Source organism: Sinohyriopsis cumingii, chromosome 15 (assembly GCF_028554795.1).
Source record: "Sinohyriopsis cumingii isolate HCF-2022 chromosome 15, ASM2855479v2, whole genome shotgun sequence".
NCBI classification, from domain to species: domain Eukaryota; kingdom Metazoa; phylum Mollusca; class Bivalvia; order Unionida; family Unionidae; genus Sinohyriopsis; species Sinohyriopsis cumingii.
In genome coordinates, this window is record NC_142975.1 from 145,730,073 (window position 1) to 145,748,787 (window position 18,715).

The window sequence follows — 18,715 nt, forward strand, 5'->3', positions numbered from 1 at the left end:
GACATAACCAGACCTGCCACCTCTTTCGATTTTGATTTTGCCATAAGTCTTAAGAAAATTACCTTTAAAATACAGACTTAGGCATAAAAGCAAAAACTACAGAGAAATGATCATTGCTGAAAAATCTGGAAAATCTGTTCATCCGTGTTTGATTTGGATCCGTGCTTCATATTAGAAGTAGTGAAATTTGGTCAGGGAACCAGACTAACTTTACAGCAGCACATCAGATGGTTTAAACTGCACCTATTTGTTCATGCAAAGCGTCTGCCTGATCAAACCCCTGCATACTTAAGATGAAAGGGAAAATAAGAATCTTGAAAAGTGTTAATAATCAATACTGGAAAAATAAAAAGGAATATTCAGATTCTTGTGAATAAAAAGTTGGAAGGGACACAGTTATGTTTATTGGACATAACATGCCGATTTGAGTATGACTCATGGCGGGAATTGCCGTCATTATGTAAAATGGAAAAAGTATTTTCAGGAATTACGTCAAGTTGAGAGACAGCATCAAGCCATTGAGCTGCATGGGGTTTGGAACTAAAATTTGTGCATTGTACTAGTGGTAAATAAAGTGTAAGCATACTTTACAAACTTTTCAGTTGAACATAATATTTATCATCACTGTACATGACGAAAACTGAACTTTTAATTATGTTTACCAGCTTTACAATAGCAGTTTATGATATTTTGTTACACCTTACTAAAAACTAGTCAAACTTATGGAAAAAATAGACTGCTTTACTGAGACGGACTTGTCAGGGCTGGCAGGTCTGCATAACTATAAGCTGCCACATTGCAGACATCATAGTGATATAATTGAAAAATTGTTAAAGCTACGTTAAAAATCCAAATCACACACACACGGAGTGGTAACTGATTTAGTGTTACTTTCAGTCTGGGTTTCTGGCTAAGAATTTGATTACCTTCATTATCTCCTGTTCCTATTGAAAGCCCTTTTGTGTTGGTCTCACTTCACTTTGCATCATTTGACCTTCAATCATTGCTACAACAGACTGAGGGCATTTATGCTTTGGACCCAGTTCTGTCATCAGTTCTAGAAGCTGTCAGCTATCCTCCAGTTTACAGTAGAGCAACTTACTGTCAGTAGTGGTCATTTCATTTTGCCAGCTTTGGCCATTGTCCTCCCATCAGGCTGGCAAACTCTGGAACACAAAAATAGGTAATGTATTACTGCTTTTAAAATATAGTTTGGGAAGCGGGGGGCTAATTTGAATTAGGTAATACTTACCTGCATTTATCCAATTCCCTCTATCCTGCTCTGATATACATTTTGTCTCTCTCCAAGTGACAGAAGGATGATGTTCTGATTGTTGAAAGTTGAATGGGATAATGTTTTTTTTTAATTGTAATTACTAATTAGAGAAGGGAATAATATGGTACCAAGCATTGATGTAGTAATGTAATCGGCAAAGGTAAGTAGTACATAATTGAAAGTTGTTTAACCGCTCCAAGAAACATTTTCCCTCTCATTTTCAAACCTTTGAGAGTAAAGGATTAAACTTCATATATATATATATACATCAGGATGTGTGTCACAAAGATTTTTAGTCTTCCTTCTAAGTTGATTTAATGCTCTATAACTTTCAAGGCAATGTATTTAATTATTAGAATGTGTATTGTAAACTGTATCTTCAACAGCATAGTCTTGGTTTAGTATTTTAAGGTGTCATTGTCCACCAGTTGTTAAAATTTTGGTTAAAGGTTTTCATTTTCATGTATTTTCAAAACTCGATGGATTATCATTACACTTGTCATAAATAATTATGAATCTTGTTGCTTCATTCTGCAACATGCTTGCTCACTCCTTTGTCCTTAGGGGTCAGTGTGACAGTCCTAGAAATGTAACATAACAGATGAATCATTAACACATTAACCCCTAACGACGACTTAATGGGGCAGGAGGTAGTAGCCTATTGCCGAGCTCTGTAACGTCATGGTCATGCATGATACACTAACATGGGTGGTATTATCGAAAGGTAGACAGATGTAGCTCTACAATGATACCAAATAGTCTGGAATATCTAGTTGCACTACAAAATACAGATAAAAAAACCTCATTTTTGGACCCAACTTTTTTCTACCCAAAATTCGCCTTTGGTCAGAATCTGATTTTGTGTCCGGATTTTAGACTTTTTGGTCTCAGATCTAAGGCAAACCGATATGAACTGCAAACAGACAAATGAGCCTTTGCAAAAAGTAGGATAAGATGGGCATTTGGAATAAAGAGTGGTCTCCATACAAAAATAATGGCTCTGTTTAGCAACAAAAAAAATTATTTAAAAAAAAAATAACGCCAACTTTTACCCTTCTGCTCATGCACGAGTCAAATAGCCAATGAAAAACGATGTTTCTAACACAACTAGGCAGTATGTTATTGAAAGATCACCGGGGATTTGATGTTTTTGGATCTATTCAGAAATAGCTTTCAAAATGTGTTTCCTACTCGATTTTCAGGCAGAAATGACAAAAACCTCCAGGGGTTAATGTGTTAATGAAGTTAAGACCATTCTATGACATGTTTGCTGAACCTTTTGATTTTGGGGTTAAGGTCACATTTTACATTGATGATTGCTTGAAATATAGGTCTTATCATTTTTGTTTATAATTGCCCAAGCTAAGATATTCTTTTTCTAACCTCCTGCCATTAATTTCCCATTCATTTAAGTTTTGCTTTCAAGGTCATTGGTTATCAAATATTGAAATGACCACAAAGTTTTTGATTGGGTCATCCCATGGCTACTCAAGTTTAATCAGTTTTGGAGCACTGCATATGGTAGCTCAGACCCAGCTTTCATGTAGCCCCTTGGTTCCATTTGAAAGATTTGTCAAACCCTGTTAAGCCATCAGAGTTGATACATGTATGAAAGTTCTTCATAATGGAAAACTTGTGGAAAATATTACGGGTAAAAAAGTATGCTTCCCTGTTTATATTGTTTGTCCCAGTAGGTAGGGAATAAACGAGAAAACAAATGTACAAGCTTTTAGTCTGCTTAAATCAGATAATCTTAATTGGGGGAAAAATTGTTATAATGAAAAACTCAATCTGGTATTTGTGTTCTTTCAGCTGGTGAGAATAGCAAAGGTTCTAGGAACAGATGACTTGTATGCTTACATAGAGAAATATCAGATAGATCTTGATCCAAGGTTCAACGATATCTTGGGCAGGTGAGTAAAAATTCACAAATTAAAGCATATTTAAGAGAAAAGAATGTAAAATTTTTAAACTTGATGCCCAGTCTAGTCAATTTATTTTACTGTAGCTTATCATCAAACCCTTTGTTTTTGGTCCACTTTTTTGACTTGTTCATTGGCAAAACTCCATGTCTGGTAAACATGTTGAGTGTATATAACAAGGGTTTGCATTTTTTTAAAAATACTGGTGGAAATTTGCATCTTGTATGAATGTTATGGCTTGTTGTGACCCATGTCTGGCTTTTTAAATGACAATTTGTAAACAATGCCAAGTTCAATGATTCCATACAAGAAGTGTAAAGTTTGTGTTGTATAAATTGATGAATTGTTTGTCCCGGGTTGCAACAGTGTTTAGCTGACCTGTCCATAAGGCTAAGCGAGCTTACATTATAGCCCCATGTCCGTTGTGCATCATTAATCTGTACTGCGACAATTGCATGTTATCACTCTGGAGTCCGTATTTTTGATCCAATTTAAAATTGAATTGGAATTTGGGTTTATATCATCAAAATATCAGGTGAGTTTGATAATTAGAGATGGGTTGAGTTTAGTAATGAATTATATCCATAAGGCAACCATACATCTGTTTGGCTGAGCTTGTTATCCTTCCATAATCCATATTTATGATCTGATTGTGATCAACTTGGAGTATGAACTTGTATCATCAAGGTCATGGAAGGATTTAAAACAAAGTGAGATCAACATATTTATGAAGTAATCTTGCGTCTGTTTTTGATCTTTTTATCACTGGAGGCCAGATTTCTGATGCATTTTTCATCAGGATCCATGACAGGTTTGTTAATGAGTGAAATTCATGAAGTATTTGGTAAAGTTTGTTACTATTGAGATAAGTGATCCAAAAACATGGTTTAAATAAAATCCAGTAAAATTTGTATCCCAGTATGTGCCAAAGTGAAGCCATAGACGATAGGTAGTCTTATTATTTTATTACAGTAACACTTGTCTTATATTATACCTTTGAAGTGCTTGTGCAATGTTTGGAGATGTTTTCATTATAAAGTTTTTGATTCTAGTCCTTACACAGTATTGTTAATGAGTGTTGTTCACTAAGGACATCACTGTCACAAAGAACCACAGTATAGCTTGTGTTTAAACACATTCTGAAGCCATTTGATGCTTCTTATCAAATGAAAGTTTGATTGAGAATGTATTCTGAATTGCACCCTTTTTTTTTTATTGGTGAGAACGAAAAATCAGTGAAGAGTGTAATTGCATGTCATTCTAACAATTATTACTATTGGTTGGATAAAGGCATTTTGTAGTATGCTATTGCAGTTGTAATTCTTCACTATTTATTTGAAGCTCTTTGAAAATGGGTAAATTCACATGTTTCAAAAGAGGATTCATTTATTTCGTAATTTACTATTTTGTTATTTGGTTCTTCATTGAAAACCTAACCAGAAGTTCAGATATATTTATGTTATTTCATGTGAGATTTATATTAAACATACATGAAGCAAACATATTGGTCATTTAACATCTGTAAATCATGCAGCTGTATTTTTCTAGAGCTTTTTGATCATGAACCTCATTTTTTTAATTAAATTATAGTACATCAAAATTCAGTTTACAAAAATAATACAGAGATAAAATGTAAGAATAGAGTCTGTTAATTGTATATTTATTTAATTTTATTTTGAATGAAAAATTTGGTGATTTAAAAAAAAAACTTTTTTGCAAACATAATCTTCTCATTAGACCTTTATGGAACAAATAGTGTGACCTTGCTATAAGCACGTTCTGTTTTAACACAAATTTGGATAAAACATGGTAGTGGTGTGGCTCCCTAAATTTCACATACATGTATTTTTCTCAGACGCGAAAAAATCTTTCTTAAAAGTAGGACAAAAAATTTAAATAGTTTATTAGTTTGGGGAAGAGATGAATAAGACAATGATCGGGGCATGGCTCCTGAAATTTTATATAGATTTTTCTTGTACATGTAAACTAAGTTGTTTTACTTAAAAGTACAAAAAATAACGTGTAAACAGTTTATTCAGGGATTGCTTATGACTTTGCTAATTTTGCAACTTGCATTTTTTTCCCCAATTGGCTGCAAAATATACCATCTGGTGATTTTATAAAATATTTTTTATTGGAGACATTGTTGACTGTTTAAACATGTATATACAACCATTGGTTTTGGAGTGGAGGCTCCATGAAAGGAAGCTGCTAGTAATTAATATATTTACATTGACTGACATTTGGATGTGGATGGTAAGTAAAATTTCTCTTCTTTTCACTCAGAATTAAATCCTTCAGAACACAAACCTTTTCTGTAGTAATCCTTGGCTTCAGGCCAGAACACCTGCATCTGTCTCGTCTGTTGACACTTTTTTAAATTTCTGACGCATGCATGGAAGGCAGCATCACTCCGCTACCACAAATGAAAAATTAAAAAAAAAAAAGTAATTGTACTTGTTGGCCTATTCAATAGGCAGCAAGGAACAGTAGTTACAATCGACTTAATGACAGCCAATTCCTTCTTTAAAATGTACTCAGATAGTTTGCTGAAATTTCAAAGAAAACAGATTACCTTTGAAGCACCGACTGTTATGAAAACGTACTTTGCAAATGGAAAAAATATCAGTCTCAAACATGTAATACAATTAATTTTGATGTTGCCACCAACATAAGAAATGGGCATTTGTTTGATTTTCCAAAGCTGTCCTTTAGCGGTATCTTCATTAACATGTGCACCCTTCATCAAAGAAAGCAGACTCAAGTCTTCAATAAAAACAAAGAACTGTTCTTCAAAGGGAGCCCGTACCAAACTTAAATAAAAGTAATGGAATCGGATGGATTTTTCATATTTTAACAGGACTGGAACACGTTTACTGTGCCGTGAAAGTTTTCTTTTTGCAGGAAAAAAGTTTATGCTTACGAATGCTACCAATGGCAACTTAAAACACAAACTATTACCAACTTGGAACGTACTCAAAAGTAAATGTGCTTCATCATTTTTACATGATTGTGCTATTTTTTCCCCACTGAATTCAGACTGATATGACCTGGGACAAAATTATTGAATATTTTAAATGTGTGTGTGTGTGCATATTTTCATAGCTGCCAACCCACACGAATTTGGTGTGAATTTCACGACTTTTTCAGAGATTCACGGATTCACGCCACAAGCCAAAAATTCACGAATTCTCCAATCCTCAATTATTTTAAATCTTTAATAAAATAACCGATTTCCCGTTCAGCGCTAGTCGTGATATTCGCAGTTGCCGAAACGGTCCAGTACTGCTGGTCGCGATATTAGTAGATCTACAGCCGATTAGTACAGTTGGCCCCGTAGCAAGCATTTTAGCCTATTTTAATCTGTATGTATAAGAGTAGTTTTACAAATGCTTTTGAGAGAAAACTGGGGCCTAACCGGAATTTTGCTCCGCGCATGCGTCACCAACACTGATTTGAGTTCAGGTTCAGCATCGCATGTATGATTTTGAAAACGTCTTCACCACTAAGAGAAAAGAACTCTATTACTCAAAAAGTGAAGTTTAATTTGGAATATATAACAAATTGGCCGTGCATTCTGACATTAAACATTGATATTCATCATGCTTTTTGCACTCAGTGCGCCATCGCAGAGATGATGTGAGGAAGCACGTCGGTTGCAAAAAACACGTAGAAGTTGGGAAAACTAAGAATTCGCAGATTTCGGTTCCGGAATATTTTAAACAATTGGCGGAAGAAATGCAGGCTACCAACGCTGAAGCATTATTTGTGAGTTTTCTTGTCGAACACAATCTGCCTTTATCAGCTGGAGAGTGGAGACCATGCTAAACGTTTGTTCTGACAAATGTTGCCGGACTCGAAAATCGATTCCAAATTTTCCTGTGGAAGGACCAAAAGTGCTGCAGCTCCTGTGCATTCCTCACAGCAACAGTGCAAGCGAAAGTGTATTTTCTCTTGTGAGGAAGAATAAGACTTTAGGGCCTCTTCAGCTCAGCTGCAGAAAATTTGTCAGTAATTTTAGTCACCAAGATCAACCAGCCGGCAAGAAGTCTGAACTGTTTAGAAAACAAATTTACGATCAAGCAGTTGAGGAAGTTCAAGTCTGCCACAGTATCATGTCTTCATAAATAAATATTTCTGCATATATGTAGTGTTCTAGTTTTATATTGCAAACTTGATATAGTGTAGTATTGACGGTCAGAGTGGATGGAGTTACTGTCATGGTATTTTTCACGAATTCTTGTCCAAATTCACGACTTTTTATCCCTATTTTCACTAAATGTGAGCCTGGAAGGTTGGCAGCTATGTATTTTTGAGGGATTTACTTGCATTTGTGGATTCAATGTATGTGATGAGATTCATGGGTGAGTACACGGTGTTGATACTCTATTCATGCTATACATTAGACATGTATATATAGACAGCATACATGTATATGTACCAATGCGTGGTTCACTGGATAAAGTAAAATACTATATATGCCTTCTGTTTTTACTACAGGTGTATTTTTCATTTAAATATGTGTCAATTTAAGATGGTAACTTTGCCAATGAAGCACCTATTTTTGCGCCTGCATTTTTTACCTAACAACAACAACAACAATCCGCGCAATTTTTTTTGGGTACATGCATTATTTTTTTCAGCTTACTGACCTGGTTACTTATAATATGGTTCTGTCTATAAGACGTTTGGGTTCAATGGCTCCCAGCTACCATGTTATAGCAGGTCACACTATTAATTGATTTGACCAAAAAAATGAAGTACTTTGATTAAAAAAATATGTTACATTTAATTTTATTGGTATGGATAGATGGCTTTTGAAAAGTTGGATGGTGCACAAAATTAAAAGGACTACATACTTCTGAACTGCAAAGCGTAGGCAGAAAGGGGGATCATTACACATGGTTGACTCTTGCAAGTAGGTATAGAATCTTGTATGAACATGAACTCTTGCCAGGAATTAAAAGCCAAATTACTGTAGGCAACCCATGTAATTGATTTTATATCGAAGTTAGTAAACCAAAGCACTCAAAAATCCAATTGTCTGGCTGGGTTGAAACTTCGAACATTTAATTGTCCCAGGCTGCTAAACGGTAGGTTTGTCTGCCTCTGTTGACCGTCAACACATTTAAGGTTATTCTGTGTCAAAGCAAATTGAATAAAGTGACTTGCCCAGAGACATGCATTTAAGTCTTTCAGGCCTGGTCTAGAATTTGAACCATCATCATGCATGTTGCCAGTCTGTTAAGTTAATCACTGTGCTACCTTTGCTCCTGAGATCTTTTGAGGCTATTAGTGGCTAACATGCTGCATGTTGTCTTGGGATACATGGTTTGAAGAAATGGAGATACATGACTCTCCCATCTTCTCCAGGATGAAATGCCAGACATTTTCAGGTAAACCCCCTTTCCTCTGCCTGTATTAAATACCTTCAGGAAGAGCATTATGAAATCTCAACATCATACATCATAAAAATTATTTGGGGGTTTGGGGCAGTGGCTTCAAGTCGCAGTAAATTGCAGCCAATTACAGCAATAAATCAAGTGTCCAAAGACATCAGAAAAGAAAACACAAAAAGAGCGACTAAAAAACTGTTAGTACTCTACATTATCTTTGCAAAACATTAATTATACTAAACTTACGGGAAGAACTTGGTTCAAAGCTGATGTGACCTTCTTCAAAAGCATGTTTGAATTGAGATAACTTTTTGCCTTCAGTTTGGTATAATTAGCACACCAAATACTCGGAAGTTGCAGCTTTGTATCTCATCTGGTTTTATTGTCCAAGTGGATGTTTTCAAATGATTGATGGTGTCATTCTTTCAGTTGCTTGAAATTTAATTTTGATGCAGAAAAGTCTAAAATGAATCAAGGGTAGTGCCATTGGATCTCAAGATTGCAAAAGCAATCAACAAAACCATAGCAGTAATACATTACATTCTATTCTCTTCCTATGTCTTTTCTTGATGCTACTAGGCAATCCAGTGAGAGTACTTCCTCTTCTAAGTTGTAATTGGAGCTCAAAATAAAAATGGTTTATATTTGATACTTTAGTCCACATTAAATAATCAGAATATAATCCATCTTTTCCATGAACTTTATGCACGTTTAATGTCTCTTGGCTGCTCAACATTAATTAGTTTAACTTGCCATTTAGCATTCCAGCTGTCTGTCATATGCTTTTTTGTGTTCTGTTTGTTATTTTATCCTTGATCCTAGCTTTATTTGACTAAGCTGGGCACCATATTTCAGAAATGCTGCCAAGGTGTGCAGTAGCATGAATGGTACAAAATTAGTACACATTTGTGTACTTTGAGAGCAGTGATGTGCAAGAACTCCTGCTAATTAGTTTGTTGCTTGTATGAAACTTTACTTTGCACATTTATTCAGCTGTGTTCACCCTTAAAGTGCATGTTGCAGTGTGGTTTATCTTTAGATGATGATTACTTTTGGCAGATACTGGTCAGTGATGGTGCTGATATTTATGAAGTATATCAGATTATTGGAACCCCAAAAATACTTAAATAGGAGTCTGAAAAATGCTGAGGTAACAGTAAAAGGATGCAATGCCAGTCCCCCCCCCCCCACTTTGTGGTATTATTTTGAAATTAAATGTATATACAGAATAATGGTTAAGATAAATGAAATAAATAAGAATCTAAACATGAAATTAGGAAGTAAAGATCTTTTTATTCTTTCAAAATACCTCTGTCTAAACGACCAGACATTGGCATTGATTGAGTTAAAACCCTAATATAGCATTATGGAACAGATAATAAACGGGGCATATTAATCGGTAAAGCACAGATTCAACAAAGTGAAACTTAGAGCTAGTGTAAGCAAATATTTTTAGTTTGGAGCAGAAGTATCCAAAATAGAATACCCGTGAGCTGTGGGAAATTGTACATAACCATAAAAAACAATTTCCCAGCTTGAGAAGCTGGCTAAGCTAGTTATGCATATGCTCCATCAGAGAGCATACTGTGAAAGGGGGTGCTCAGTATAGAACAATATTTATACACAGGTGAAGAACAGATTGAGCTCAGAAACAACAGATTAATGGCTTATACAGCTAGAGGCGACATCTTTTAAATATTTTGATTTCAATAGAGCTTTATTAGAGTGGAGTAGGTAGAGAGAGGGATGAATATTGAAGTGTTAGGTAAATAATGAACTATGGTTGTTTCTTCCTCCCCCTGCTTCTGCTTCCCGTTTTAGATAAAATCCTATCAGCATTGGTCTGAGGGAAGGGACTGGTATAATGACCACCCTTTCTTGAGTATCCATTCAATCCCTATGGGAAATTGGCTCCCAAGTTTTCACGATCATTCTAGAGGAAGGGATTGGGCAGACATCTTTCCTTCTCAATGTTCCTGTTAACCCATATGGGTGGTATCGAGAGAACATCCCACAATTTCTTCAGGAAAGGGGAACAATGGGTTATTCCCATCCCCACTTGCCCATACAAATGAGCAGAAATGGGATGACAAATTCCTTGTATTAATGTACCCTTCTCCAAGGAGGGAGATGAGGTGGAAACGGGATGATGAACTGCCAATGGTGATGGGCACTGAAAATTTCCCAGTAGAATCTGTAAGAGGTCTATATCACTGAACGTTTTAGAGAAGTTACCAGCTTCCATAAGGGAGTGGTTTGTGGCACTAGGTTACATCAGTTTTCAGTTCCAATAAGGGAGGGATCATCAGCATTGCCAAGCTTAGGAGAGTCGTAACCACTTAGTAGGGAGTCTCACCATCTTGACGAAAGAGAAGAGAGACCTAGTTTTAAATTGCTTTCATCCGAGTTGAGTTCCCTGGTCAGAAGTTCCCCAGTATGGTCTGCATTTTCTGACTGATCATGGCCCGGTGACCTGTCACTAGGTAGTGTGTCAAGTAACAGTGAATGAAGGTCTGTCAGTGGGTACTGGATAACATGTCAATTGACAGTTTTTGAAGGTCTGGCACCAGCCACATGAAGTGTGTCAAGTGACAGACATTGAGTATCTGTAACTGGATACTGGATCACCATACATTGGGTACCAGGCACTAATCACCAGGTTGTGGGTACCAATCTCATATATTCCATCTCTGGTCACTGGGTGCCAGACACCAGTCTTCAGACTGACCACTGGTCTGAGGGAAGGGATCAGTTGAACAACCATCCTGTCTCCATTCAATCCTATGGAGAATGGGCTCTAAGTTTTGAAGACCCATATAGAAGTTGTCTCAAGGGCTAGAGGCAGCCAGACAACAAAAGGATGGTCTGTTCCCACTTTTGCACTTGAGCCACTGGTTTCGGCATACAGGTACAGGGCTCATTCACTAGTTACCATTGCTGGGCATTGGCTGCTTCCAGTCTATTGAAGGATGATCATTATCACCAGCTGTATTGCCGAGATTGTCAGAGGTCATTGGAAAGACAATGATCACAAACACACACTCAAAATGTGCATTGAATTTTGGCACACAAGAAAAGTCTTTTGCAGGCTGTACCTTTTGATGGTTGGTATTTATCTTGGGTCCTCATCCCCAATAGTATTAGCTAATGTATTATTACTATTAAAATAGTTTTTGGTTAAAACCAATTTTGGTAATATAATAATTTTCTGCTATTATTGAAGAATTACTTCTTCCCTTCATGTTCTTATATTCCTTCAGTCTGATTCAAAGTTGAAGAGATATAATATACTGATTGACACAAGTGGACTAAGGTATCAGACTGGGATCATTTTTATTTTTTATTTAAGACCTCCAATTACTAATTGGGGGAAGGAAAGTCCTTGGACTTTGGACAAGCTCCAGGAAAAGAGACGGCAATGCAAAATAGTAGGTAAATATTAAATAATTAAAATTTAGCCCCCCATCCCCCACTTTATCATAACTTGTGACTCTCATATATTACTCACTAGATCATTATGCCTCCAAGAGGTGTAAATGTATTCACATATCTTTTTCCCTTTGTTCTGTATAGGCATTCAAGGAAAAGATGGGAGCGGTTTGTGCACAGTGAGAACCAGCATCTGGTGAGCCCTGAGGCATTGGATTATCTCGACAAGTTGTTGAGATATGATCATCAAGAGCGCTTGACTGCTAGAGAAGCAATGGAGCACCCTTATTTCTGTGAGTTGCTCAATCATAATATTATTCATGTTTGTGAAAATTTTGGGAAAGCTCCAGATAACTGGCTCTTTACTTCCTCACATGCAGTGTCAATCACATCTTTGTTTTAGCAGCATTAGCAAGTTCTGAGGCAAAGCTTTCACTTTTTTGGTGGTGACTTGTGTCATTGTTAATTCAATTTTGTAAACTTACTGTCACATTCCAGCTAGAAATGAAAAAGAGAGAACTACCAATGAGGGCAAAAGGTGCTGTTCAAGACCACCACAGGGCACCTATTGTCTATTAAAGGGCAAATCATTATGAAAAGATAATAATAAAAAGAAAGTAAAGAAAAAAAAATTAAATATCAAAATTATTTTGAAATTTTATTTTAGTATATTGTGATTCAAATATGTACTAGCACTAGGTCACATTGTTTATTTTAGCAACAAATTGATTTGTGGCCTTAGAAATCTTAACTTTGTATAGCAGTAGTTACTGTCAGCTGTTAAGGTGAACATAAGTTGGATCTTTTTGACTTACAGAACTTTGAGAAGCATTTGCAATCTTGGTTAATCATATTTTCTCAAATTATACTCCTGACTTCAGTATACACTAGAGCAGAATGTAGTTCCTGTTTTGTTTTAAACCCTACTGGTCATAGACCAGAAGAGCTTATTTTTTGTATGTTGTCCATCATCTGGCATCTGTCCATCCATCCATCCATCTGTTAGAACAGGTTATCACTACTTAAATTTGAGTTTTTGTGTGTGTGTCTTGAAACTTGAAACACACATCCTTCCCATGGTGTAGTTTTTCCTAAATGAAAATGGTGTTGCACAGACATCTATCATGGCCACCACAGGAGTCATCTTGAAAATCTTATTAATGCTACATCACCTGAATGAATGATACATATTAAGATGGGGTTATTACATTAGACTTCTTGTGAAGTCAGGTTGCAAAGATTAAGCTCAGAAACTGCTTATTAAGAGAGATCAGGAAACATCTTTTGAGGATTTGATTTCAGTAGTGCTCAAACAGAGTGGAGCAGGAAGAAAGAGAAAGATTGTTAAGTGTTCAGTAAATATGAAACTTTCACCATTTCCTCTTTTCCCACCAACACCCCTCTTTTCAACTCACCACTTATTTTGTGAAAAAGATCTCTCTCTTTAGATAGAATCCTGGCAGCATCTCTTTAGATGGTCCTAAAGAAACATGGCGCTGCATGGACATCCAATATGGCCACCATCTTGAAAATGTTGTTATGGCTACTCCTGAATTCATGGCCATGTCAAAATCGAGTTTTCAGAACAGTTTCAGTAAGGTGAAGTTTAAACTGTTTCATTTACATATGTTTCCAAATTCCTTGATTGAGTCCCATCATCCTTGGCATTCATTATTATGAAGTAAAGGCATTTCATTCATTGCCTATTTGACCTTGGACTCAGATCTCTCTCAGCTGTTGCGAACTGGCATTAAGGTTTTAGTTACAGTTTTTAGCTCACTTGACCTTAAGTGTGGTCCACCATCGACAGTTGCTATTTATAACTTCTTTTTCCAAAATCTGCTTAACAGATTTTGACCCAGTTCGGCAGAATCATCCTGGCATAGAGGGCTTTAAAATTTTGTACTGCCATCAAATCTGACTACTGGTACTGAAATAGAAAACCTTAAAAGAGCTGTAAAATCATTTAATATAATTTGACCAAATTTGACAGAAAGCATCAAAGGATGAATAAATATCAAAGTTTTACAAATGAATAATCCGTTGAATATGGCTGCCATTTCTGAAAATAGAAAAGCTTAAATGACTTGTTCTCCATGTCTCCTGAATAGAATTTGATGAAATTTAATGGAGACTTTTCAAATTTGTACAAAAGATTCTGATCAGCTATCAGAGATGGTTCATGTCATAATAAATGGAAAAACCTTCAAATGAATTCTCAAAAATTGCAAAGGAGAATTTGAGCAAAATCGACAAAAAGCACCCTGGCTTTGAAGGTTTTCAAATTTGTATAAATGATGCAGAAAAAAAAAGTACAATAAAAAAAAAACTTTACAAGAAACTGCAGAATGGAATTTGACCAACATTGTTGATTTGTATATTCTTATCATATTTGGGGTGAATCATTATGAAATCAAGACCATTCATTTTATGACATTCCAACTCACCCTTTAAATCTTTGATTCAAGGTCATGGTAAAAAAAAAAAAAATCTGCTTTAAGGTTTTGGTTTAGGTTCTTTAATTTGATTATATTTCCAAAAGCCTTTTTTTCTTCATACTTTGGTTGAATCATTATGAAGCTAAGACCATTCATTCTGCAACATGTGCTCTTGCCCATTACATTTTAGTGTTACAGTTACGAAAATTCACGGACAATTCATTTGGCAATGTGCTCACTCACTTTGTTGACCTTGGGGATTGATTTTCCAGCCTTGGCCTTCCTTTTATTAAGAAATTTATTTACCCATACCATCTTATTGTTTTACTTTTAACTGGTTGATTTTTTTTGCTGGCCGATACAAAACCTTTTATCACTTTTAAATGATCCTACATATAACCTTTTGTACGGCGCTAGATAGCCTAAAAATGCTGGTGCACTGTAAAAATACTATCAATCCAATCCAGTCAACACAACCTTCCAGTACATATGAACAGTAAGCAATGAAAATTTCAGAAGTATTTTTGTTTAACTACAGTTTAAGAATATGAGATTAGATATCAATTTAGCACTGATCATGAAAGATGGTAAAATGAGGTTGGGGGGGCCACACCCCCCCCCCAGTTGTGAGAAGCTTTCCAGGTGCATGTATGGAATTGTGGAAAATAATGTCTAGACTCTTTAATTCCAGTACTTGTAACAAAGTGACATTAAAGCTGCATCAGGGGAGAAAACTTGTGCACCAAGATTTTATCAATGTGACCCATTTTCAAAGCTTATTCAACATTTCTAAAAGAATGCACTAACTTGTGTCAAGGTAGCAAGGACTCTCTTGCGTGCTTCAGCTAACTTGCATTCCTTAGCAATTCCCTAGTATGAGCGAACTTTTAATACATTATTTTTTGCCTTCATTTTCAGATCCAATAGTGAAAGAGCAGGGTCGATTGACAACAATGTCAGGTCATAGCTCACCCACACCACTCCCAAACGCTGCAGGACAGATAGGTACCAACATCCCTCCTTACCATTAGTTGTCCTTGTATTGTTCTTGTTGTTTAATTTGGTTTTTTGTCAAATTTGCTTCAATGTACTATTTTACTGCAGCTATTTTCTATTGGAAAGCATGTTGATAATGTTTCTGTTTCCTTGTTGACAGCTTTCTCCGAACAGAAAGGCAGTCATCATTTTAAATAAACATGAAAGAATTTTAAGACTCGACATAATTGTGGAATTTGCTAGATGCAGTACAGCATAATTATACTAATAGTGAAACATAGCTAGACAGATAGTTTTTAGCTCACATAGCCATAGGGCCAAGAAAGATTATGGCATAGCCCTGCATCTGTCAGACATGCACAATTTGTAGTGAGTGCTAAATGTTGTTCCTGCCTTTGATTATTCTATCTAGCCAGGATACACAGTGATCAACTCTTTATACTTTAATTTTCTAATACCTCCTGACTATTTTTTCAACTAAATTTTACATATTGGCATCAATATTTTTAAAGTTTTTACAGCTGATGCAGATTTGTCATTAAATATAGCTGCCATCAGTAAACATTTTCAAACAATAATCTTTTAAAAACTTGTTCCCAAAAACCACAATACCATAATTTTAATACAGAATACTTGGGCATTGGATCCCGTTCAATTTGAACAGAGGATGACTTCCATTACTGAAATATATTATACCATGGTTTGACCAATATGTATCATCCTGGCATTAAATCCTTCAAGATTCGTACAAATGATAGTGATCTGTTATCATTACATAAAAGCAAAAAATGTGTGTGACCTCATAAAATATGCTTAAAAGGTTTTAGTGTATTTGAGAGGTTTTTTTAATGTGAAAACTTTACATATTTGCACAGCTGAACTAGATTAACTCTCAGATTTGGATTTAATCAACTAAAACAGCATAACCTTTAAATAATTCCTTAAAAATGCTCAGTTGACTTCAACAGTATTTTGATATGTTCCAGATTTTCCTAATTGATTTTGGCGCACCTTCAGATACAATTGTCTTAATTAAAATCAGAAGAATGTTATTTTTTTTGCATGGATTGATCAATCAGTTTCAACCAGATTTGACAAGAGACCATTTTAATATGTAGTTTAAAAAACAAAAAACATAATTGGACCAATACACAGAGTTTTAGTCAGGTCTTAGGCCCAGTTTGGACTTTTAAGTCACTATCATAGTAATTCTGAATGAACAGTAGAATGTAACTGGATATTTCCACCATATCTAAGGATTTGTATTTGTTTTGTCCCATGCAACTGTTTCATTGTGAAATGGTCATAATATTGATAATAGATTTTGAATTATGTGTAATTTTTTCCTGTTACATGTACATATGCCGTAAATCTGTGTGCCAGTTTTAATTATTTCCATTTCTGTATTACTGTGTAAGGCATAAAAGGATGAATGTGCAAAGATCTACTTGGCCTTCACCAGTGTGGGTAATTAGAACATGAGAGTAGGTGTGTGTTTGTGTGCATGTGTATGTACTTGAAGACTAAGAACAATAAGATCTTGAAAGCTTTATGGTCTGTAGCCCATAATACTTTTTGAGCAATGCTAGGCATACAACTTAATAATTGATACTTTATTAATATTATTACTAGAAATATTTTTGCATTATATTTGTATGGTACATCTATTTTTTTCATGGGTAATCATGTGTGTTCCATGTTACAAAGTTTTTTTTTCTAGATGAACAAAGTATACAATTCTTGTGTGAAAGCTTTAAATTTATGTTTGCATGAAACTTGATGCACTTTCCAAGCAATAAACTTTCATCTACAACCCTGTGTAAATGGTGTCACTTTGTTATTATTTTCATTTTGCATGTTTCCATATAAAGTTGTGTCATTCATTTCCATATGAAAAAATATTTACATACCAATTTAATCAGCATCCTTTGAGGATGAACCAATCAGAAGTTTAATTATATGTTTTGAAAAGCTTGTTTTTATGCAGTACAGTAACAGAGATGCCAACCATTCTGTATTTTGTGGAATTATTAATTTTTATGGGACAAAATGTTTCATGGGAATGCAGGATGGGAGTACTTGAGCAAAGATATCTTAGAATGATATATAGAATATAGTTTCTCAAAGTAAAAAGGAAAGGAGACTACAAGAAACCAGCCAATTACATGGATTTCATTTTACTTGAGGGCCAGTGTCCTGATGCAGCAAACAGAAGCATGGAAGCATGTGTTTTGACTATCATGGATCCCCAAGAGGCAGCATATTTTGATAGGTTGATACGGTTCCTATTGCCTTTTTTAAGTATATAGTGAAAAAAATAATAGATATAAGGTTTTGTTAACACACTGATACATTTTGAAGCAGCATTTTATTGATTCCTCCAGTTATTAGTACACATGCAAATGTCTAAGCAGGTGCCTGACAAGTCCCCAATTGCATTATATAGTTCCTCGGCAGAGTGATGGCTAATTGCATGGCAGTTGATTATCATTGACATAGAATTCATGAAATTTCTTATTGATCAAATAAAAGATTTATTGCTAGCATTATTGAAGTCTCTGTTTTTACTGTTATACATGTCTTTGTTGTCAGTTTCATTGAGCAAGATGTAAATTTGCCTTTGATTTGTATTAGGCATGTGTGTATGACTCCTATTAATCAACCAGTAATCATTACACTTAGCTGGTATGTAATCCCAATTATTTAGATGAGGATTACGTTCATGTATCTTTTGAGTATCCTAAGTAGTCATAAGTCATCTTCCCTTACAAACATTTTTTGGGGAAATGTCCAGCTGTCTTGCCTGAGGTGTGAGAAGTCTTGGATGCAACTTGAGAATGAGGCTGATCAAGTAAATGATAGGCACATGTCAAAGAAAAGACAGCCAGATTGGGTAGAGAAGTTTGACTGGCTAAGATAGATAGAGAACAGTTTCTGAGATGACTAGTGGTGTTTATGCCTGGCATGCAGAATGGAGACAGATGGTCTTTATTGGCAATGGAAGTATTGATTGCAGTTTTCTGCAGTTACACAACACAAGACATACCCAGCCATTGAACAATGTGTGGAAGGAAGGATTGCTTGGGAGAAAAAGGCAACATGCTGAACATATTGAATTTTTACATAGAGGCTTCGGCTACTTGATTTGCTTTGGATCTCGACAGGATTTTCTAGGAACTCTTCATTTTGAGTCCATGCCTCTAAGTTTTCAAAATCGAGGGAAATCCCTGTGATTAGATTGTTAATAGGTGATAATAG

The 18,715-nt window shown here is 35.5% G+C and overlaps 1 protein-coding gene across 2 annotated transcripts in view; it reads left to right on the forward strand.

The window, feature by feature from the left end:
* The window catches only part of LOC149782999 (casein kinase II subunit alpha), a 79,162-nt gene that overhangs the window by 48,662 nt on the left and 11,785 nt on the right, over positions 1-18,715 (forward strand). For both annotated transcript variants that reach the window (XM_089934561.1, XM_089934562.1), the window contains 3 exons: positions 3,089-3,189; positions 12,168-12,316; positions 15,380-15,466. In XM_089934561.1, coding sequence (XP_089790687.1) covers positions 3,089-3,189; positions 12,168-12,316; positions 15,380-15,466 — 337 coding nt within the window. The remainder of the gene's footprint in view (positions 1-3,088; positions 3,190-12,167; positions 12,317-15,379; positions 15,467-18,715) is intronic.